Source organism: Bombyx mandarina, chromosome 12 (genome assembly GCF_030267445.1).
Source record: "Bombyx mandarina strain Sakado chromosome 12, ASM3026744v2".
NCBI classification, from domain to species: domain Eukaryota; kingdom Metazoa; phylum Arthropoda; class Insecta; order Lepidoptera; family Bombycidae; genus Bombyx; species Bombyx mandarina.
Window position 1 is genome coordinate 12,445,065 of NC_143219.1, and position 24,406 is coordinate 12,469,470.

General features: G+C 36.8%; 1 protein-coding gene across 3 annotated transcripts; it reads right to left on the reverse strand.

Moving 5' to 3' along the window:
* Positions 1 to 345: 345 nt before the first annotated feature.
* LOC114246132 (uncharacterized) lies at positions 346 to 22,443 on the reverse strand. 3 transcript variants are annotated; one of them, XM_089732025.1, is made up of 11 exons: positions 22,269 to 22,443; positions 19,020 to 19,068; positions 18,453 to 18,614; positions 17,564 to 17,723; positions 16,366 to 16,487; positions 15,797 to 16,035; positions 13,840 to 13,991; positions 7,853 to 7,976; positions 4,302 to 4,579; positions 3,032 to 3,159; positions 346 to 2,228 (listed from the first exon to the last, which is right to left on the reverse strand). In XM_089732025.1, exons 2-11 carry the CDS (start codon positions 19,054 to 19,056, stop codon positions 2,161 to 2,163), a joined length of 1,470 nt encoding a protein of 489 aa, XP_089588151.1. In that variant the 5' UTR covers positions 19,057 to 19,068; positions 22,269 to 22,443; the 3' UTR covers positions 346 to 2,160. The 3 variants fall into 3 exon arrangements, with proteins under 3 accessions (XP_089588151.1, XP_089588150.1, XP_089588152.1); XM_089732024.1 differs by lacking the exons at positions 19,020 to 19,068; positions 22,269 to 22,443 and having other exon boundaries at positions 18,453 to 18,764; XM_089732026.1 differs by lacking the exons at positions 3,032 to 3,159; positions 19,020 to 19,068; positions 22,269 to 22,443 and having other exon boundaries at positions 2,026 to 2,228; positions 18,453 to 18,766.
* Between the last annotated feature and the right edge of the window lie 1,963 nt (positions 22,444 to 24,406).

A 24,406-nucleotide genomic window follows, 5' to 3' on the forward strand; every position in this document is an offset into this window, starting at 1 on the left:
AAAATATATCTATATATTCAGTATTTGTTTTTCGTTTGATTACTTGTGATATTAATGTCTCAATAACGTAATATTGGATTTAAGTTTTCAATTATTGTAATAAAGAAACCTTTTTAGGCCAGTCTGGATATTGCTATGTCAAATAATAGCTTATTGAAAGGAATTGTAATGAATTTTCCCAATACAACTAAATAGCCTTTTCATATATTTGATGATCATAAAATAAATGGAATATTTTAGATAAATTTGGATCGATACGCAGAAAATGATTTATTCGATAAGCATAAATACGCTCCAGCATTTGCTATTCACCGAACACCGATACTCGATATGAAGAAAACAACATTATAAAATTGGATTATTTAATAAATACTAGAACGTCTAAGGTTTTGGTAAATCCGTTAAAGTGCCAGCGAAAAATTAGCTATAAATGAGAGGATTTTTTCTGGTCGTTGACAAAATGAAAACATTTTTTTGGAACGAAGTTTCTTATGGGACGATGCGTAGGGGTACCCTAACCGAGAAAAAACGTCCGTAACGTAAGATTTTTATTAGTAATGCACACAGTGTACGACTTAATTTTGTAATAATGTACAAAAAATTCGTTTGTGCAATACACTAACTCTTATGCAAGCAACCGTGAATGAAGTGTACCAAAATAAGTTCGCACGTTACCGAATGACCGCAGGTTGATGCGAAACCTTCAGTTTTATTTTCTTTATACCGAGGTTATAATAGATAATAGAACTTAAAATTATTATTTTTTTATAATAAGGAACTTCGTTCCTATACGGTGTCTTACGACACCACACATATATTTTTTTTAAATCACATATTAACAATCATTATAGAATATTTTCACCGAGTGTCAGAATTCACTGATCAACATAGAAAAAAACAAACCAATTTACCTCTTCAAAATTTCTCGTGTAGGTATTCATGAATTTAAAACTACTTTTACGGTAATTCTCTGGATTACTTTACCGTTTTTGTGGTCTTCCGTGACCACAAAAACTGTAAAGAATTCCAAACGTCGGATGTAATATTATGATAGCAACAATGCGATATTAAATTGTAAAAACTAGTTTTCACGATTTGCGAAAAGCAAAGGAAAACCTATCTCTGAATGTACGAGTAGATAGATTTTAAAACAGCACCATCTGTTCTTGTAGGGTTACACTCTCACAATTGTTTTTTAATAGATGGTCCTGCCATCTGTCGCCCAACTTAAAAACTAATTAAAAGTGAAACTGGGTATTACAATGCCGCCTTGTAGTTCTTACAGCCGAATATAGATGGCATTAAAATCAATGTTCCGATTTTGTACAGTAACAAACAGTAAAATATTTGAATCTTTATTGCATTTTATGTTTTTAACCAATACGCATTTATTTTGACTAGTGGTCCCACAAAAGTCGAAAATCGATTATAATTATTAATTTAGATTATAAGTTTGAACATTATTATGGTTCTATTGTCAAAAACTTTACTTCTATAAACACAAATTTTGCCAGGGCTACACTATAGACAATTATTATTAAAGACCAAAAATATTAATCTATTCTCGATTAGACCACAGAGCTTAGCAATAAACAAAGAGTATAATACATATTATGCGTGTGTATGTCAAATACACGGTAGTGTGTGCAATGTTTTATTTATTGATTTAATGTATTTGTATGTTTTTTTTTGGTTTTTGTTTTTTATTGCTTTTATTGCTTAGATGGGTGGACGAGCCCACAACCCACCTGGTGTTAAGTGGTTACTGGAGCCCATAGACATCCACAACGTAAATGCGCCACTCACCTTGAGATATAAGTTCTAAGGTCTTAGATAGTTACAACGGCTGCCCCACCCTTCAAACCGAAACGCATTACTGCTTCACGGCAGAAACAAGCAAGGCGGTGGTACCTACCCGTGCGGACTCACAAGAGGTGCCACCAGTAATTACGCAAATTATAATTTTAATGAATAATTAATGAATGATTCATAATTAATGAATAATTTTAAAGATATATTGGCATTTTGCACTCCTTCTCTATGTTCTTTATAAGTGTGGGAAATTGATACTCCTCCGTCTGCGCAATTTTCGTAAAAAGGGCTACAAAGTTTTTGCTTCACGTATGATTTACTATGTATATAGGTACTCATTACGAGAAACTAGACTCCATTAATTAATTCGATTCGTTTTTTGTCGGACGGCAGAAACCAAGCGACCGCTATACCACCTGCAAAAACAAAAGTGTTTATTTAAAGAAGAAGCACGGGAATACGAAACAAGAACCCGTAATAATTAAATTTCCTCTTGTAACCGAGACAGGCAAAGTACGGTCTGTACACAGTGCTCGCTACATCCCATTATCGCCACTAAGGAATCTGGAACCCGTTCAAAAGTACTAATGCTAATGCAATACTTCACTTATCTGAATTGGGCTGCGACTTTACGCGGCAATCATAACCGTCCATAACAATTATAATTTATTATTCAGCTTAAAAAATAACTAAAACTTAATTAGCAAACTGAACGAAGGAATTTACTTTATCTTTTTTTGCAACCAGTTGATAATGAAGCGAAGTTATAAAATTATTGTATTGGCATCGGTCCTTGATGCTTGTTCAGATTTTCAAGTTAATCGGGCATCTTAAATCCGATGACGTTTAATCATTCCTTTGCAAAAAAACATGTTTAAATGATAGACAGATAAGGAGCATGAATGAGTGAGAGAGGCAGAGGATGTCGCGTTAGAGAGTAAGAGAGACGACGAATGAATGCTGGACACATAATTTTATTTTATGCGAGAGGAGGAATGAGGTTATTTACCAGAAGCAACGGTAGACAGCGTAACTCTGAAGGCGAAACACTTGTATATTTTATTTCCTCGTAATAAGAAAGACGGAATTAAAATCGAGTGAAACAATCAACTGTTTCATTGGCCCAAATAGAATATAGGATCCCACACATATATACCAAGCTAGTAGAAAGCGTGTTAATAAGTGTATAATTTACTGAATTTTATATGAACAAGCTTACAGAGTACGAAAACGGCCCATCCAAAGAACGTCATGCTGCAATGGCTAACTATTGTGCCTCCAACAATGTTGACCCCGGCTAGGCACGTCATCCTTGCACACATCAAGCCAAGACTTGTACCTAGACCCCTGTTGATAAATGAGACCGTCAGCAGAAAAGTGGCTTAACCCACAATTTTTCATATTCGTGCTCATGTATTTAAAACATAATAAATTTTGGTGCAAAACTGGCCTATACCTAGTTTCAACCATAGATAACAGATGGCAAAATAGTGTATACAAACATTATTTTTGCGAGTATTTTTTGCCTGTGAAGCAGTGTAAAACTAAATTCAAGCCTCGTTATCTCTATACTAACTATGGTAAGTTTAAGCCACTTTTGCGCTGAGGGGCTCAAAATTAAATGCATTTTGTTACTCCTAATGGAAAAATAGTTTAGTGCTCTCTGCGCTTTCTAGTATAGTCTTTATAAAGACATTGCGAGCTTACGGCTTACCAGGTCTTAGGTCAGTGATTATCATAGTTAAGTTCTATTATTCTAAAATGTAATGTAAATTATACGAAGCTTCGGAAATAATATAATGATATTAAAAACGCGTAATCATAAGTACCGTAAAAGTTGTTTTAATTAAATTGTCTCAAAAAACTCACAAAAAACTATGAGAAAAAAAGATTAGTACCTATATTAAAAAAAAAAATTACAATCATTTTTATAACTCCGATTTCTTTTATTATTCCTGTAGACAGACGAGCATACAGCCCACCTGATAGTCAGGGGTTACCGTCGCCCATGGACGTCAGCAATGTCAGGGGCAGAGCCAATCCGCTGGCTACCATTAAGTACTCTCTACAAGCCTCGTTTGAAAAAGGACATGTCATAGCGCTCGGGAAACACCGGGGAAGGGGAGTTTTTCCAAAATCGGGAAAAAGTTATCTGGAAAAGCTCCGTGGAACACACACACGAGAAACGCACGAACGTTCTAAAGTGATGTTCCTAAGATTAGAGTATTGTAGATATATTATCCCAATAATATACTTCGAATAAGTAATAACGATTTGTAGTAATAATCAATAAGTAAGTAATAATCGATTTTGTTTATTGATTATTTATAATTATACGAATTATACGCCATATATACCGTGAATCAAATCTAGAAGTATAGAGGATATTTCTAAAGTCGGGGACAATTCATTTTCATGGCACGTTTGAAAAATACGGCGTAGTAAAAAATCATAAAAAAACTACACATCACTAGCAAATCTAAACTCACCTATAAGAAGTCGGATACAAATCAACGAAGTAAGAAGCTACGTTTCCCGTCAGTATACCAGAGAGCTGAATAAATATAAAGAGCATCATGCTCACTATCGGCTGGTGTATGATATCAACTAATACTGCACTTATCCCCGATATAGTAAGTGTTGAGAGCAAGACAATTTTCCTCCATTTAGCCAGTTTTGAGGTCAAGAAATTGACTAAAGTAAAGAAAACGCTGAAAGCCATGCCAGAATAAATAGTGTTGTTTGCCACTGTATCATCACAGATTACCTGGAAAGAAGAAATAAAACATAAGGTTTTCCAAGAGAAAATTTAATTTACTGGTGGTAGGACCTCTTGTGAGTCCGCACGGGTAGGTACCACCACCCCACACATTTCTGCCGTAAAGCAGTAATGCGTTTCGGTTTAAAGGGCGGGACAGCCGTTGTAACTATACTGAGATACTAGAACTTATATCTCAAGGTGGGTGGCGCAGATTGTAGATGTCTATGGGCTCCAGTAACCACTTAACACCAGATGGGCTGTGAGCTCGTCCACCCATCTAAGTAATAAAAAAAATTTGGATTGATTCCTTTGATTGATAATTCCTTTAATTGATAGCTTTAGACGAATTTTTAATTAACCTTCTCGTATTGTATTAAATTGATTTTGGTAGATCCTCATAACAAATAGCAATATGGATAGCAAATTTGCACTTAGCTCGCCGATAGCAGACGTGCGACAGCTTGGCCAATGTTTGTACCATTATTTAGTCTCAGTTATGGCAATGTTATATCAGATTTTTTTTGGTACAAATTGGGCGAACACGAAAATGCTTGACAAATTCTGTTGGATGTTGGCGTATGACATTAGTCTGGGTCGACCTGAGGGGAGGTGCAGAAGAGTCGTTTAGTGCGGTAGGGCCTTAAAGTTCCTTGGATCCGCGGTCTGCTCCCAACATCACCAAATCGTCGAGTCCCACATACACATACCCCGCGAGCCCCCTTAGGCGCGGGGACCTCGTAGGAGGTTCGGCTCCGGCCCGAAAAAAAAACGGCATTCGTCTTATTTGAGTTTAACAAACGAGGAGGGTTGAGCGACAGTCTGTCAAATCTATACTAACTAGAGGTCCCGCAGTAGTCGAAATTCGACTATAATTGGAATTGTAAGTTTGTACATTATTATGATTGTATTTTATGTTTCTATAATCACAAATTTCGTCAAGACTACACTATAAAAAAATATGAATAAAGACAAACAATATTTAATCTATTCTCAATTTGACAACAGACGCCAAGAACAAAAGTTTGACAATAAATAGTATGCATGCGTGTGTGCGTCAAATACATGGTATGTAGTGTGTGTAATGCTTTCTTTACTGATTTAATGTATCTTTTATGCATTATTTAAAAAAAATATTAGCATTGTGCACTTCTTCTCTATATTCTCTTTAAGTGTGGAAAATTTTATACATCTCCGTCCGCGCAATTTTCGTAAAAAGGGATACAAAGTTTTTGGTTCACGTATTAATATATAGATAAATAGCGACCCGCCCTCGCTTCGCTTCGGAAACATTAAAACACACATGAAACCAAATAAAAAAAATAAAAAAAGTAGCCTATGTTCATCAGGGACAATGTCGGCTTCTAATGGAAAAAGAATTTTTCAAATCGGTCCAGTAGTTTCGGAGCCTATTCGAAACAAACAAACAAACAAATCTTTCCTCTTTATAATATTAGTATAGATAAATCTACAGCGGTTTTTACGATGAACCATGCATCCGATTGACTTGAAACTTGATATCCATGTAGAAAAACATGTACTTAATGGATAAGCTAATATTTATATGAGTGTTGGACTCCCTGATAATAATGACAATAAATAATAATGATAATTTTAAATGCCCAGCGAAGTGGTCGAGTACGGCTAGTATAATATAGCAACTTAAGTATTGGAGCTTAAAGTGTCTTAGGCGTAAATTTCGTCGTAAAGCATATAGAAGAAGCTTAGGTCTTTAAGAACAGGTTCGCTCGTAAGTTGCTAGCTCCAAATGCTCTAGTTGCCGTTAATAGTGTGCCCGGAGTCTAACTTTTCCGGTCGCACAGGAAATTAATGGTTTGAATCGCCGAACTTCGGTTTGTTCGCGAACATTTATACAATCGAAACTCGTTAGACTTATTCGAGTCAACTAGTCTTTACATTTAGAAGAGCCTATACTTTTTCAGTGAATTGTTATTAGTTTTCTTTTCTTGTTTCGAAATCCAAACTCGAGTCTCTAGTGAGTTATGTTGTCGGACAGTTGTGATCGCGGCCCCCTCTAAAGATACTATTAGAAATATGCTTAATATACATTAAGACATTTCATTTTTTACTTACATATTATAATTATAACAGGTATGTATGCTACAATGCTTTTGTTATTACGACATCTGAAACATTTCTGATATTTTTATTTTTTTATTGCTTAGTTGGGTGGATCAGCTCACGGCCTGATGTTAAGTGGTTACTGGAGCCCATAGACATCTACAACGTAAATGCCGCCAACTACCTTGATATATAAGTTCTAAGGTCTCAGTATAGTTACAACGTCTGGCCCACCCTTCAAACCGAAGCGCATTACTGCTCCACAACAGAAATAGGTGGTGTGGTGGTACCTACCCTTGCGGATTCACAAGAGGTCCTACCACCAGTAAAAGTGTTCAGTCTTAAATTCTTAGTATAGTTTCTCGATATTTTTTACATAAAATATTTAGTGGGCTGTCACAGAACACAAGATATTTTACAGATGCCTGAATCTCGTTAACGACATTTTCAATATAAGCTTACATGCTTACGCGCTTACATGCTTATAGGCTTATATGCTTATATATGCAAGTTCCGAATGTTTGGACTGTCCGTCTACCATTGTCGTTACCCCAAAAATACATTACGTCATTTTAAAGTTGGAACTACTTTAACGGTAACCGATATCAACTGATGCTAAGCCGAAGTCAAAGGAAAAGAAAAGCGTGTGAACGACCCATCTGAGAATAGGTGACCACCGACGCCTGTGTGCAACGTCAATGCCAGTTGCACAGGCAAATCGCTAATTAGCGTAATGAACTATCATTTTACTACTCCAATTTACACTTTAGGATATGTCTGATACGATTTTCCTCATCTTTTTTTTTTCCTACCTAAGTTGGTAGCCTGGAGCGGCTATTCCAGCGTAACCGTGGCTAGTAGGTGAGCTCACGGGGCTCAAACCTGACGACGATGCTAACACGAACCCTAGCAAGAGCCGTGCTTCGCAGAATCTACCACCGGATCGGAAACGCGACCCACTGAGAAGATCCGGCGAGAAACTCAGTGGGCTGTGTCTGAGAGTTAATTTACTCGTCGAGCCCTTCGAGGTTCGACGAGAACGGTGACCGGTGCTTGAAGTACCTAAAAGCACCGTTAGTGGATCGGAAGGATCCGAGATGACGTGTTTTGGACGAACGACTTTAAGGTATGTACCGTTAGCAAAGTAGAAAGAAATAAACATATTAGACATGTCGAAAATTTCAAAGTAACAATACTTACGTCTTCAGATATCTCATTCGTAAGGTTTGATATAATTTTCTCGCAGAAGCCCGATTGAGTGTCGGACATTGATGAGTAGAATGAATTCACCATCGTTGGAAACCACATGAAGAAAACGTTGTTGCTAAAACAGACAACTTGAAGAAATTTAATATGAATAAATAATATTTTAAAAAAACTAACAAAATACGCTTTTATAGAAAATCCAACTAAAAAATAGAAAATAAATTTTAATAAATTTAAATTAAAAGATGTGTGGTGTCGTGGGAGACCGGATAGGAACGAAGTTCTTTATTATAAAAATATTAATTTAAAGTTATATTCGAGGTATAAAGAAAATCCGAACAAAAACAGTTTCACTGTAAAAAATTGCGCCAAGTCCACGTTTATAAAACTCATCTCAATAACATTTGCACTTTACAAAAAAAAGAAGACTTCAATAGCTTTCATTCTCTACAAAAATATGTGAAATACAAAAAAACACCAAGAAACCGTCATAAAGATGAAAAAAAAAAAAAAAATTGATGAAAATTTAAAAATAAAAAAATAAAAAATTTTATCGTACTTGGCGCGCGTCATTGAGTACCCCAAATTTTTCAGGATAAATGAACATCCTTTCAATGTTTAGAAATTTATAAGTAGGTCAACCTATGAAATGCATAAATGTAATTAATGAATTATTATTTCATAATAAGTTTTACAAAAGTTAAGTAAAATCAACATCTCATACGTATGTTATTTGAATTTTTTTCATTTCCCACTCATCTTTTATGATTTGAACTAAACACCCTCTCGTGTTCGCTTATACAAATACAAGCTACTTACGAGTCGATACGTATGTATACGTTGGCTTCAAAACATTTGAAAAAATTCTCAAAGATGTTTTTCAAAGGGTAGAAAAGAATAATAAAGTTTCAGCTGAATCTAAAGGGGTCGAACGCAAAAGTGGTCGATTTGGCATATAATAGCCCATAGGTATATAGTGAGAGCTGTTGAAAATTACCGTAGTTCTGTCTCAATTTCTCATAAAACGCTAACAAGAGCGAAAAAGACAACCTGGGTAACTTTTTCAGCTTTCACTGTATATTAAAGCAAAATGGTTTTTTTCTCGGGTTGAAATTCTTCCGAAAAATTTTGGGGTACTCAATGACGCGCGCCAAGTACGATAAAATTTTTATTTTTTTATTTTTAAATTTTCATCAATTTTTTTTTTTTTTTTCATCTTTATGACGGTTTCTTGGTGTTTTTTTGTATTTCACATATTTTTGTAGAGAATGAAAGCTATTGAAGTCTTCTTTTTTTTGTAAAGTGCAAATGTTATTGAGATGAGTTTTATAAACGTGGACTTGGCGCAATTTTTTACAGTGAAACTGTTTTTGTTCGGATTTCATATCTTTTTGTTAAGTATTATTTTTTGCTCATTTATTACTTAATAAAGATAAATTATAAATAGTCACTCAGCTTAAAAGCTAATGAAACGCTCAATTAATTAGTGTTTTAATGTTAGGTGCCCGACTGGCATGAGACTCTCGGGTTGTCAGTTCCGGTATCGACCGGGGACGCGTGTATTCCGCTTCAAAGTCTGGCGCGCACTAATTGGGGGTGCGAATGATGCAACAGATGCGCGGGCGCGGGTAGCGCTGGGTGGGTCGTCGCGGCACGGACCTGAGTCACATTCCCTTTGGCTGCTGTTGCCCCGCGAAACGGAACGCTGCGTTACAGTGTAATAATAATCAACATCAACTTTTACAAATTTAAACCGAATTAAATTTTGTTTCAAATGTGAAGGGTAGATGACGCTGTTCTTAATTATTTCAGAATTTAAAATTAAAATCTGAAAGCCTTGAAACATCAATCCGCATAAATGTAATTTAAAAACTACAGTAAGAGGCTTAAATAAAAAGCTGAACTTAACTCAGCCTTAATTAGAATTTTCTTCGGAATTCAATAGTAAAGTTCAAGTTATTTTGATGAAATCAAAACCGAAATATTCATAGCATCTTAAACAATCACCTACGAATAAATATTAGTTATTATATTATTTATTATTCGTAGACAATCACAACGGTTTTATAGTTTTGGGAAGGGATTTTTTGTAACGCCATCTCGTAAAGTATTTCGGTATTACATTAAAAAACAAAATTGTTTCTCCAACAGTAACAACAGTACTTGCTTCGGCAGTACTAAAACTAAAATACTAACAGTAACAACATTAACGTTATTTAATGTATAAACCGTTCAATAAGAACTGCAAACTATCCCCTTGAAGCTACAGTTTATGTAGGAATAATGACTTTTTGGTGGGAATGCGAGGTGTGAAGTTGTGTGATTTGTTTTAATTTGTCTATTTAGTGTTTCTTCGGGTTTAAATATGTAATAATAGTGGTTTATTAACTGTTTAATATCTGTGAAAGTGCACAAATGTGGGAAAATTAAACAAAGCCGCTGTACGTAACTTCTCGGTTTCCTCCAAAAAGTCCACTGAGATCTTAGTAAATGACCACCACCATTTTACTGAGATTATATTTCATTCCATATCATCTCATCTCATTTCATTTCATCCCATTTGATTAATGTCTCAAATTAATCATCTTCATTTCATTTCACTCCATAATATCACATTTCATTTCACTCCATAATATCATTTTTCATAAAAATATGAATATAAATTAAAATAAGACATGACTTAAAGGTCTCAGTTACCAGGTCATAAAATCCATTACAAATAGGAATAATTCCAGCGCACCCTGGCGGCCGTAGATTACCATTCTCGAATCTCGAATATTTATAGTCTGTGGCATGTCACTTTTTACATCGAAAAAAGACAGGATCGAAATTTTTGAGCGAGCCATAGTTTGTGGTGATAAAATTAATAATTTCAAGTAGATTAATTGTTGTAATTGATATAACTAGTTAATATCAGTAAAATAAAGTTGTGAGTGATTGATATAATATACAATTTAGGAACCAGAAGTACCGTAGAATTAAATAAAATTTCGCAACCTCAAAAAACTGTTCTGCTCACAGTAAACACAGTCGGTAGTCTGGCGCTCCGTTTACAACGGGATTTTTGAACGGAACTTGGCGCCAGATTCTACCGAATCTGTGGATAAAACTGGAGGTTTCGCAACAACCCACGGTCATTCGGTAACGTGCGAACTTATTGTGGTACACTTCATTCACAGTTGTTTGCATAAGAGTTAGTGTATTGCGCAAAGGAAAGCTCTGAGATCGTGGTCAATGAATGATAAAAAAATGTGTTTTTTTTTTCGTTATTACAAAGTTAAGTCGTACACTGTGTACATTACTTATAAAAATCTTACGTTACCCGGTAAGGGTACCCCTCCGCATCGTCCCATAAGGAACTTCGTTCCAAAAATAGTGTAAGAAAAAAATATTTTATTGTAAAAAAGAGTGGGGTGCTTTTCAGGATATTAGCAAAATAGCCTTTCGATTCATATCTGTTCATAAAATATTTATAACCACTGATACCATGCACCCTACGCTTTTTTTAGCGGAAGCATCTTTCGAATTTTTTTGCGGTCTGCGGCTATGAACGGGAGTTTGTAGTTTTCGCCTGAACGACTCCGTCACTGCAAATGACCGCTGGTAGCAGTAGTCGCGATGATTTTCCTAGTCTAATTCTATCCAACTACGTATTTCTCAACCCTAATTCCTATTTTAATGCCGTAATACGGCAGTAAGACAGCTGTTGGGCATAGCGATGTAATTGAGACTACAATTTGTCTCATACATACCTGACCGTTAGAAACATTTCTAACTTTTTGCCTAATATATGAGTCGAGAAATATCAGACTTTATATCATAATAAACTTTCCTTACAACATTAATCATTCATATTCGAAGAGCTAACATAATAAAGTCTAGAATAAGATTTACTCCATTACGAAAATTCTTGTTCGGAGAAACATTTACATATACGAGTTACAATGCTATTTTACCATAATATCTTTCAAGGAATTGGCGAAAAAATTGGTAAAGGTAAAAATATTTTACTTTTTGTTTAAATTTTCTTGTCTTATTTGTGGATTTTAAATTAAAATTTTAAGGGTAGCAGCATTAAACGTCGTATAACAATAATTAAACCTACTTTCACGTTAAAGTGGAACACACCTATAAAGTAGGATAAACCGTAAAAATAGTTTTAATTACGCCTAGGACTTTCAAAAGTCGAGACCAACCCCACTTGGGGTCTACGGATTGTCGAGGCGGTTTACCCGGTCTTTGATGACTCGGTGAATCGTGGCGGAGGACGTCTTTCGTGTGGTGCAGGTGCTGACCGGGCACGGATGCTTCGGGAAGTATCTGCATCGGATAGAAGCTGAGCCGACGACGAGGCGTCACCGTTGTGGACACGACCTGGACACGGCAGAGCATACGCTCACTGTCTGCCCCGCTTGGGAGGTGCAGCGCCGTGTCCTTGTCGCAAAGATAGGACCGGACTTGTCGCTGCCTGGCGATGCTTGGTGGCGACGAGTCTTGGAAGGTTGTACTCGACTTCTGTGAGTGGACCATCTCGCAAAAGAAGGCGGCGGGGTGAGTGAGGCAAAGCTCTCATCACTACGCAAAAATTCGCCACCGTCGAGCAGAGGTTCGGGACCGGGGTCCCATCCGTGACCCGGCCCCCTAAATTGCCCGTAATAGAAAGCCAAGTGATGGTAGACCGCGTTCCCCGACCGCTCCGGGGGAGGGTGGAGTGCGGCACCATCAAGGCGAGCTCTCGGCCCATCCACCGAGGGAACCGGTGGTCGTGTTTTAGGTGGCGCCGCTTCGGCGTCTGGAGGACGGCGGGATGGATGTAATATGCTCTACGTCAACTCTGTGTCACCGTCTCAGTGACCCCGACTGGGCTTCGCCCCGTTTCGGGGTAGGGCGTCGGCTCTGAGCGGCAGGAGTTTTTAGTGAGGTTCAACTCCCACATACTCGCCGCGCGGGCGGGGATCCGGTGATTTTGTTCCGTATATAAAAAAAGACTCTCAAAAGACGAGGAAAATGGTATAACATACAAAATTGGAACTCTATCGGCTTTCATACAATATATTACGAATCTATTGAGTTCTTTTTTTTTTTTTTTTTATTGCTTAGGTGGATGGACGAGCTCACAGCCCACCTGATGTTAAGTGGTTACTGGAGCCCATAGACATCACAACGTAAATGCGCCACCCACCTCGAGATATAAGTTCTAAGGTCTCAGTATAGTTACGACGGCTACCCCACCCTTCGAACCGAAACGCATTACTGCTTCACGGCGGAAATAGGCGGGGTGGTGGTATCTACCCGTTCGGACTCCCAAGAGGTCCTACCACCAGTGATTACGCAAATTATAATTTTGCGGGTTTGATTTTTATTACACGATGTTATTCCTTCACCGTGGAAGTCAATCGTGAACATTTGTTGAGTACGTATTTCATTAGAAAAATTGGTACCCGCCTGCGGGATTCGAACACCGGTGCATCGCTTCATACGAATGCACCGGATGTCTTATCCTTTAGGCCACGACGAATTCTCACTCACTCAGTTCACTCGTGAACTGTACCTGGACTCCGTGGATCGAAACAACAATAAGTATCGATACGGTAATCAACATCTGCAAGCGTGGAAAATTGGTAAAATAAATTTGTAGACACGGGAATAAAGGGTAAAATTAGCATTAATTACATGGCTGCCACTCGTAAGAAACTAGAGAAATATCGTTACCATTTTGCCGTAATTTACGTAAATCCTCAAATTCATATAGAATACGGAATATTCTTGAATACACCGGGGTTTGTAAGCGCGCACTGGTCACTATCGCCCTGTCTATTTCTGCCGAGAAGCAGTCATGCATTCCAGCTTGAAGGATAGAACTGCTATGCAATTGAGATTGAGACCTTATTTCTCGAAATGGATGGCGGTGTACACACGTGTCTACTATAAAAATAATAACAATAATTTACCTCTCAACTTCAGAAGTAATAGGTACTCACGTGCTTAAGCAGACTGACATTAAGAAGAAAAGTTGGAGTGTCTTTAAAACTAAAGGAGGTTTGAATATCGGTATCGTCTGTGCTACAACCGAACTCCAGAAGGTTGGCTTCACCCTCAGCGCTACACGGTCGATTGTCATCAAAGAGCTTAGCTAAAATAAACGTATGTACCGTTAAAATAAATTACGTATACATTGTAAGGCGACCTTGAGCTGACGGACCAACCGTACTGTGAGTGTCCACGTTTCTGTATTTCATGGAGGAGGTCAGCTCAAGGTCGCTCAGCGAGCCATGAAAAGAGCCATGCTCGGAGTTTCTCTGAAGGATAAAATCCGGAATGAGATTATTCGACAGAGAACTAAAGTCATCGACATAGCTCAAAGAGTCAGCAAGCTGAAGTGGCAGTGGGCTGGCCATATATGCCGTAGGACTGACAATCGCTGGAGCAGACGGGTTCTCTAGTGGAGACCGCGCAGCGGAAGACGTAACGTGGGACGCCCCCTGGCTAGATGGTGCGATGACCTCCGCACGGTGGCCGGCAAGAAGTGAATGAGGAGAGCCGCAGACCGGGCTCAGTGGTGTAGATTGGGAGAGGCCTATGTCCAGCAGTGGACGACTGTGGGCTGTTGATGATGATGATGATGATGATGTAAGGCGCATTTTAAAAACCAAGCTATTATGACGCGAAACAGGTGGTTCAAAAAAGGAATAGCTACTCTAGCTCCCTACTTAATTTTGTAACAGCAAGATATCGGTTGGCAGCGGCTTAGCTCTGCCTCTGGCATTGCTGAAGTCCATGGCGACGGCAACCACTCACCAACAGGTGGGCCGTATGCTCAAGAGCAATAAAAAAAAAGAAATCAAAACTTCGAACAATTTTTTTTACACAAAGAGCGCGTACTAAACCGAAGTCTACCCGGCATTAATTAATAAATAAAGCCCATAAACATTAAATTTTAAATTACCCCATACATCTGCAATAGAATACGGTTATTTTCAACAACGAATTATTCATAGTTGTCAGAGCTAAAACTGTAAATTGTACCTTGAAATTATAGCCTCGTTTCAAAATCATTTCTTAAGTGGAAACGAAATAGTTCGACACGTAATTCTGGTTCATTAAGTATGAAACTTCGTGGAGTGCCAACCTAAGTTTCTGAATTCAAGTCACTTAATATTAGTTACACTCAAGTTTTAAAACATTCGACTACAATCAGAATTACTTTTAATTCATCGCTTGTGTCGTAAACGTCGTAATTGGTGGGGATTCATTTTCGTGGGGTGTATTTAAAAAAATGTGTTTTATAATTCCTTTGTTTTTAAATATGTAATCTATATATATAAAAATGAATTGCTGTTCGTTAGTCTCGCTAAAACTCGAGAACGGCTGGACCGATTTGGCTAATTTTGGTCTTGATCTTTTTGTGGAAGTTCAGAGAAGGTTTAAAAGGTATATAAATATGAAAATGCTCGGAATTGAATAAAATTAACAAATTTATTTTCCCTTTGATGCGTTCCCCGTCGGACGGATTCCTTTTGTTTGTTTTAAGTTTATTTTACCCAAAATCTTAGGTCTTTTATTTATCGATTGAGGCACTACGAAGTCTGCCGGGTCAGCTAGTGTGTAATGAAAATATGTTTCGGGTAAAATGTGTACACGTAAAGTATGTAACGAGGGCGTACAAAACCAAGCTTAATAAGTGGTCCTGATTCTTTAGGCTACAAGAAGTCCTGTGTATTCATTATAAAGAGATGCGATTCCTGCGGGTAGGTACCAATTTTCCTAGTAAGATAAGTGCTTAATTCATACTGTTTTCCACGATTAAGAAAAAATCGGCGTGTGGTAGACGAGAAGTAGACCTGAAGTCTCAAAGGTGAGGGTATTTACTCTTAACACTAGATGATTCGTTAGGTCATTCACCCGGCTACGTTATAAGCAAATAAAAAACGAACTCACAACGTAATCTGCGTCATTTCCTTTGAGACCGTAAGAACTCTTCAACACGGATAATGCTTTGTCTACATGTCCTCGGTTGGCCAAAAACTTTGGGCTCTCGTGAAGGCACAGCATCATCACAGCTCCTACCGCCAGCATCAACGCCATGACCAAAGCAAGCAGTCGCCATGGACGGTACGTGATGGAAAGCCACGGAATGGCGATGTTAAATTCCAGACGAAGAATACCGTAGGCTAAAGCTGCAATAGAAAAATTCCATCAAAAGTTTTACAATAATTTTGCTGAAAAAGTTGCGATGAGTAGAGTAGCTAAATTTCACATTTAAAACAAAATTGGGGTTGTAGTCAGACTAATTAATGTACTGATAATTTACAGTTATTTATCTGATAATACGATAACATATTATGTACATATAAGAAGTTGAATATGTTGGCCCAACCTCCTCCGGCTAATTCTATAACGGCCAACATAGCTTCCACTTTCAGAATATTTCGTATGACGTATCACTGAACAAAATTAATATCTGTTTAGTTTTACTAACATTTCGGAGCAATAAAATGAAAATCTACCGTAACATGTAAAATCAGAGGCAAGGTTGAAACTGTTCATAATGAAGATGTATTTGTTCCTGTGTCTGCTTCCGGTGCATTCCCCGAGATATGTTATAGTAAGAGTTATGGATGCAGTTGAGCTGGAAAAGAAAACAGATTCTGATAGCGTTGGGAAAATATTTGAAACTGTTATGCAAAATCATTTAGTTGCAAGTCTTAATTGGACATTTAAAAACAAGTTTTAGTTAAGAGAAATCTTAATAATAAATTTTAATTTGGAATTCTTAACCAAAGATGAGATAATTCAGATAAAAGTGGCCAGTGCGACAAAACGCTAATTCCATATGTAACGACCTAATATTATATGACGTGAAGTTAATTGTATTTGTATGTTATGTGTTAATTTTATATAGTAAATAATTGTACTGTCAAGTATTGTATTAATATTTTTATTTGAAGGTAATAATTCCGATCAAATCCTGCTAGTGTGTTGCAGGAAAAATAATGAGTTAAATAAAAACACATATTTTTTTTATTGAACAATTACTAAGCTATATCTCAAAAGTGCATATTTGTGTGCATCTATTGAGTTACATAATATGTCGATTTAGTAATTATTCATGAAAAATAATACATTTATCTCTTTATTAGTATCAATCGTTACACAATTAGTATTTCAAGAGCAAGATAGAGGGCAAACGTCCCAGAGGGCGCAGTCCCACGAGATGATCGGACCAAATTCGGTCTTGTTTGGACATCAAATTCCACGATGCCTTCCACGAGGCCAAGGATCGCAGCGGATGGAGAACAATCGTACAAGAAAGATTGATGCAGCGTGGGAGTCACGACCCTCAGTAATGAGGAGAACGTACAAGAGGAAGACACCAATTATCGAGCAGCAGCTTAATACATTTATTTAGCTGGTTACGTGATCTACCACCATACACGATGCAAGATTACCTATAGCTGATGGATGAACGATGATAGCATAAAGACTTTCTGGATGGATGGATTCTATACGCCCCAGTGACTAAGCAATCAAAAGAAGTTTGGTGGAAGTAATAATTATTACTTCGACCAAACAAGAATAATAACAACGAACAATAATTATTGTTCGTATGCGCAATTGCCTAAAGCGATATTAGTCGAAAATTAGAAGATTAAATGAAAACGGAAAATGTTTGTAATTACTTTATTAATATACTAAAAAACTCACAAACTGCATCCAATTAGTTTTAAAATCAGCATCATTTCAAATGATGACGAGAAGCTGGTAACAATAGCTAAAGCTGATCCTACTATTGTAGATACGATTATTGCTTTTCGTCGGCCCTGGGTATCTGCGTAGTAGCCCCAAGGTAATGCTGACAAGTAACCTAAAAGTGAAAATATGTTAACGTGTAAAAAGCAAGTATGCTATTTGCACACATAAACAAATGCCACGAAACATTCGTAACAGATGTTAAATGTAAATAAATGTATTTACAGGTAAAAGTAAAATTTAAATTTGGCTACTTCTAGGTGACATTTTTTTTTGTCGTGGCGTAGCGGTGCAATGTTGCTCCTGTGCATCATTCACGGTGTGTCTCCCGAGACGACGCCCTCCGGGATTTTCCCAAGGATGAGATCCTTATCATTAAGACGGGTACCGGCGAAGGCAGGACTTTCGGCCGCACTGCGGTACCATAGGTTTCGCGTAGCCGGTGTGGTGGAGCTCGATGGGGCTTAGTCGGTAGTCAGTTCTGCGGGGCAAATGCCTCGCGCACCTTTTTCAAGGCGTAGTCTGCTGTGCGAAATTGGGGGAAGTGGAGGACCGCGGTCCTTCTCTTCTCCCCTCTTCCTCTCTGGAGGCGTCAGAGTCCCACATAACCCAGTCCGTTACCCCCCTCGACAGGGTATCCGTAAATATCCGTAATACCCAAGCGTTAAAAGAAAACAGGTGCAATTTTTGTTACGCTTGCATGAAACGGCATTATTCAATTCATAGAAGTATTTGAAATCTTCAATACCTTAAATAATCATTCTATTCTGTTACATTCCAATAGGTATTATCAATAAATTGCCCATAGAATCAAAGCAAGCAGTTAATAAATGATAAGACTTACCAGCAAAAGGAACTGAAGTTAACATACCGATCTCCATCAAGTCAAGTTTCAAATCGCAACTAGCCGCTGGTACTAGCACACAAAACCCAAGTAGATCTAAAACGGCTGCCAAATGTACTGTACTGCTCACAATCAATATTAGCACATTGTGTCGGCTATGACCTAGAGGAGAGTTAATTTTTGTTTTTAATTTTACCACAGTGCCAATCATGACTTTTGATAAATTTCAATAAAGTTACCAAGTTAAGTACTTTCTTCTTAAAATAATATAAAATAAAATATAAAAGATGGGATCATCAATTCTTATATTCAATATCAAACGTCACGCTTCGACGCTCGTGACCTTAAAAACTGAAGTATTCGATTTTTTTTATTGCTTAAATGGGTGGACGAGCTCAAAGCCCACCTTTCGAACCAAAAAAAACGCGAGATGCGAGAAATTTTAAGATGAAAACCATGAGGTTGTTGAATTAACAAACAAAAAAAATGTTAATCTGCCATTTCATTCAAACGAATTTCAGGCTTGTTCTAGGTTATAACTTTAGGTAAAATTTCAAATTTAGCTACCGACTAGGTCAAGCGCTTCCTCCAATCGCACCTCCATTTGAGCATATATCTGAAAATCGTTACAATAACATAATAAACAGAAATATTAAATGTCGACGCGTTGACTATGACCCATCGAGTGTACAGAAGGCAACAGAGCACATACATATATGCTCTGGTGGTAGGGCCTCTTGTGAGTCCGCACGGGTAGGTACCACCGCCCTGCCTATTTCTGCCGTGAAGCAGTAATGCGTTTCGGTTTGAAGGATGGTGCAGCCGTTGTAATTATCCTGAGACCTAAGAACTTATATTTCAAGGTGGGTGGCTCATTTATGTTATAGATATGCGTGGCGTGCATTACTAATAAAAATCTTACGTTACGGACGTTTTTTCCCGGTTAGGGTACCCCTCCGTATCGTCCCATAAGGAACTTCACTCCAAAAATAAATACTCGCACATCGTAACTTCACACCCTAATAGACATTATATTTTAGTATTTTGTTGAGTTTTTTTGGAGACAAAGACAAAATCATTACTACTTTTACGATAATGATACTGATGGTCAAACCAATCCGATTGTCAAAGACAGCATTATCCGGGATGGAAATCAAATATTCAAATAGAAAAATAGATGAGAATATTATGACTCATTGCACAAGCCACAATTTAGTGTCACTCCGGATAACATCGACCAAACAAAAACAGATTCATCAGATATTATTAATTTTATACTAAACATGTTCTATCCTGAAACACAACTTTAAAAATCATTTATAAATTAAAACATTAAAGTAATGTTGGTTCTTCTTAGAATAATTACATATTCTTCTTGTTGTTTTTAATCGAGCTTCTCATGAATATTCATTATATAGTTTTGTTATTGAAATTTAATGTAAAACATACAAGACTTGTGTAAATTTATTTATAGTTACAACACAATTGCATTCTTTACAAAATGTTTGAATAAAAAAAAACCTAATTTACTTTCGCTAATTCTGTGCCGACTAAATCAATTTTTGCTTTCTTGATAGTGATAAACCACACAATTTGAATTTCACGCCTATTTTCACGATAACTTTATAAATCGATTTCGTTCTTTAAGATCGTAAATCAGTCGCAAGCTGGTCTTTTCGTTTCTTCTGACTCAATATGTATGTTAATAAGAGGTCACGACCTTCCAACGACTTCTCTAATTGTCTATAAGGGAACATTTATTGCGGTCACGTTTTAAATTTCTAAAAGTCTACTGGACTAGATTATCTGCTGGTGGAGTATATTTTAGTAAAAGATGATTATTTACGGTTATACATAATTAACATATTATTATACATAAACAAATGTTCACGATTGACTTTCACGGTGAAGGAATAACATCGTGTAATAAAAATCAACACCCGCAAAATTATAATTTGCGTAATTACTGGTGGCAGGGTCTCTTGTGAGTCCGCACGGGTAGGTATCACCGCCCTGCCTATTTCTGCCGTGAAGCAGTAATGCGTTTCGGTTTGAAGGATGGTGCAGCCGTTGTAATTATCCTGAGATCTTAGAACTTATATTTCAAGGTGGGTGGCGCATTTACGTTGTAGATGTCCATGGGCTCCTTAACACCTCGTGTTAAGTAACTACTTAACACGAGGTGGGCTGTGAGCTCACACATCTAAGCTATAAAAAAATTGGGATTTCAAGGTTCAAAGTAAGTCGAAGAATCGACGTTGTGATATTTAGGGACTCCGAAAATCACTTTACAGGAGATAGGCCGTGAGCTCATTCATTCGTCTACCTAAAAATAAATAAGCAATCCAAAAATATTAGATCCAAAAATACAAATTGTTTCCGAAGGCAGCTCTATAAAAACAAATTTTACGATACATTTAGAAATGAACTTGTAAATAAGTCACGTTTGAAGAGATTTATACAATGCAAACCTCATATGTAAATCTTCGTAACCAACCGTTTTTTTTTGAATACATTGTAATTTGTCTTTGTGTGTCCGTGTTTCAAGGTTAGTTAGGGCATTCAAGTGGCGATCTTAATACACTAATATTCACTTATAACTAAAGTAGCTTGATTGTTTTTTTATTGCTTAAACCTGGTGTTAACTGGTTACTGGAGCCCATAGAAATTAACAATGTAAACGCATTGACTTTGAGACATGAGTACTAAGTCTCAGTTCTTTATATAGTAAATGGCTACCTTCAAACCACGACATATTGGTACTTCGTGTTAGGAATAAGCAGTGTTTATAGTACCTACCTATGTCATAAGACCTACCTATGCTGATAGCCTTGAGAGGCTATTTCAGCTTCTCCTTGACGTGTAGGTGAGCTCACGGGGCTCAACCCGGGAGTGTTGCTAACACTGGCCCTAGCAAGAGCAGTGTTTCGCAGAATCTACCACTGGATCGGAAACGCGACCCACTGAGAAGATCCATAAGACCTACCTTACTACGAGTAATTATGCAGATTATAACTTTTGCGGGTTTGATTTTTATTACACGACTAGCTGACCCGGCAGAATTCGTAGTGCCTCAATCGATAAATAAAATACCTAAACTTTTGTATAAATTAAACTTAAAACAAACAAAAAGAATCCGTCCGACGGGAGACACATAAAAGGAAAACAAAATTGTTATTTTTATTTAATTCCGAGCATTTTCTTAATTATATCTACCTTTTAAACCTTCTCTGGACTTCCACAAATAATTCAAGACCAAAATTAGCCAAATCGGTCCAGCCGTTCTCGAGGTTTAGCGAGACTAACAAACAGCAATTCATTTTTATATTTATAGATTTCATGTTTTCATCGCGGAGGTCATACGTGAATTATTAAGTATGTAAGTATTAGAAGAATTGTTACGTACTTGCGGGATTCGAACACCGACGCACTCATATCAGTTGATACGAATGCACTGCGCGTCATATACAAGTCAGTCTACTATATAATGGCATTGTGAAAAGTCGTTCAAGGAAGTATTTATCTATAGGAAATTCTTAAAATATTGCATATAATTTTACAACACCTATTACAACAATGTGTTTGTTAAGGTTTTGATGATGCATTACGCTTATCTTAAGTAGGTGATTAACGCTTCAGAACTAAGTTTTCTCCTTAAGAATCATATGGTTTTATATATTAATAATAATGTTTTCATGATTTCCCCAAGGTAGAAGATTTAAATTTTACAAGAAAATTTTACATTTATTAATAATGTGGCGAATCGAAATATTCGGCGTGTTTCTATTACATAATAATGGTAATATGAGTACGTACCTTGTATGAAAAATATCAGTTCTGTTCTCAGAGACAGCTTAAAGAAACGATAATTTACAATTTCACAATCCACTGTTCTTTTGGTATATTCATATAATTATTTTGTTATGTTGTTTTTCTCTGGTTTTTGTTTGTGTGTTGTCACAACTCGAGTGTATCGTGAAATGAAAACTGAGGACATGTAAAGTGAACGAACTAAAAGGAGGACAAGTGAATTTCAATTTAAAAAATTAAAATACTTATCTCTTGGCAACGGTGTCTTGGATAAATTATTCTATTTTTTATTTATTTTTTTGCTTAGATTGGTGGACGAGCTCACACCCAACCTGGTGTTAAGAGGATACTGGAGCCCATAGACGTCTGCAACGTAAATGCGCCACCCACCTTGAGATATGAGTTCTAAGGTCTCAAGTATAGTTACAACGGCGGCCCCACCCTTCAAACCGAAACGCATTACTGCTTCACGGCAGAAATAGGTGGGGTGGTGGTACCTACCCGCGCGAACTTACAAGAGGTCCTACCACCAGTAAATTTCATCCTAATTAGTAAACGTAATATTAATATATAATAATGGCAGTACATAATAATGCAATAGTAAAATAGGCTAGAGTTTATATGACAGACGCTTTGAAGTTCAATTAACACCTAACGAATATTGTTTTTCGAAAGACAAATCGCATGAGCTTCTTCTAAAGCCGGCTTACACTCAAGTACAACAATTAAGATTCTAAATATTTGATAGAAATTCGTTTGTAACGTAATAGGCCCGAGGCTCTAAAGATTGCGCTTTCCAATTTTTAGGTTCAAAGAGATCGGATTCTTTCTTTTGAGAAAATAATTTGTCTCGAAATTGGTTTTCGGCAAAATATTTTACATTACCGTTTTAGTTTTAAGCCTTTTCGTATTTTTTTGACAATTTTATTTCATTACAAGTGCTGTGCTTGTTCGCACAAAATAATTTTACAAAGGGTACTATTATAATTTTTGCATCGTCCCTTCAATAAACAAACCAGACGGTCAAGTGGAATTCAGTCAAAGACTCTGTTAGTGACGTTCTTCTCTTCTAAATCTAAATTAAGACGATGCATCTCAATTAGTATACTGCCGAGTATCAATTCAATTCGTTCTTACGTTAAAACTAAACCTACAAAAATATTTTGAAATAGTTCTTTTTTAAAACTTTCTTGTTATCATTCGATTAGGTGATATACTCAATAGTGTGGTGCGACCACTTATATATCAGTTCGCACGACTACTTTCTATCAGAATGGAATAGGTACTGGATGGAACAGTAGTGGTCGGTACGAACAATAGCTTACCAGTATAAGCATGCGCTTTACCAATGAGATTAGATGAGGGTTATTGAGGAAATATTGCTACTCCGGGTAGTTTAATTATTTATTTAACCACCGGCCTTGTTGAACGTCCCGTTAAAAAAATGTTTTTTGTTATTAAATTCTAATTAATTTACATCAAGGACCGGTTTTGATCCGACTTAATTACTAAATTACTACGGATGAGATTAATAAATGTAGTTACAGCAGAATATGAGACAGAAGCCGTACACCCACATTGTCCTGTGAAGAGTCCGGACAGTATTATAAGCGTAAAATCGTCTGATCTTAAATGAGAATAAGGTAAGTTATGTAGTTAGTATAAAGTTTTAACTATAAGTATGGTATAAAGTTTGTTCAATTAGACCATGTAGGGTAATAGAGTAGTAGCTAATTTATACTGAAATAATAAAAAAATACCATTGCTACAGTTGAAGATTGCACAAAATGGGAATGAGTTGCTCGCTCCGGGCATTTTTATATTGCAATAATTGTTACGTTGTAATACTCATTGTAAAAATGAATATTAAAAAAAACCTAATATTAAAAAAAAGACATGCCCGCTAAGTTTCTTGCCAATTCTTCTCAGGATGGAGGCTAGTTTTTGTGAATTGGCGGCAGTTCTTTTGACGTTCAACAAGTATGTACTTTCATTTATGTTCAATAAATCTTTTTGATTTGATTTGATTTGAAAAATTAATATCGCACGAAAGAACAAATCGTTTTGTCTTAAGTGGTTGAGACTGTAGATAATTTAACTGTAGTTATCTTATAACAGTCGGGTTCGTGTTCAAAAAGCTGCGC

Excerpts from the sequence above, each read along its gene's own strand:
- LOC114246132 (XM_089732024.1), bottom strand. The coding sequence starts at position 18,663 with ATGATTGGCACTGTGGTAAAATTAAAAACAAAAATTAACTCTCCTCTA. Across the intron at positions 16,036-16,365 it reads CTCTGATTTTACATGTTACG|CTTTAGCCTACGGTATTCTT; the intron begins GTAGATTTTCAT and ends TTTCTATTGCAG. Across the intron at positions 13,992-15,796 it reads GAAATGACGCAGATTACGTT|CTAAGCTCTTTGATGACAAT; the intron begins GTGAGTTCGTTT and ends CGTTTATTTTAG.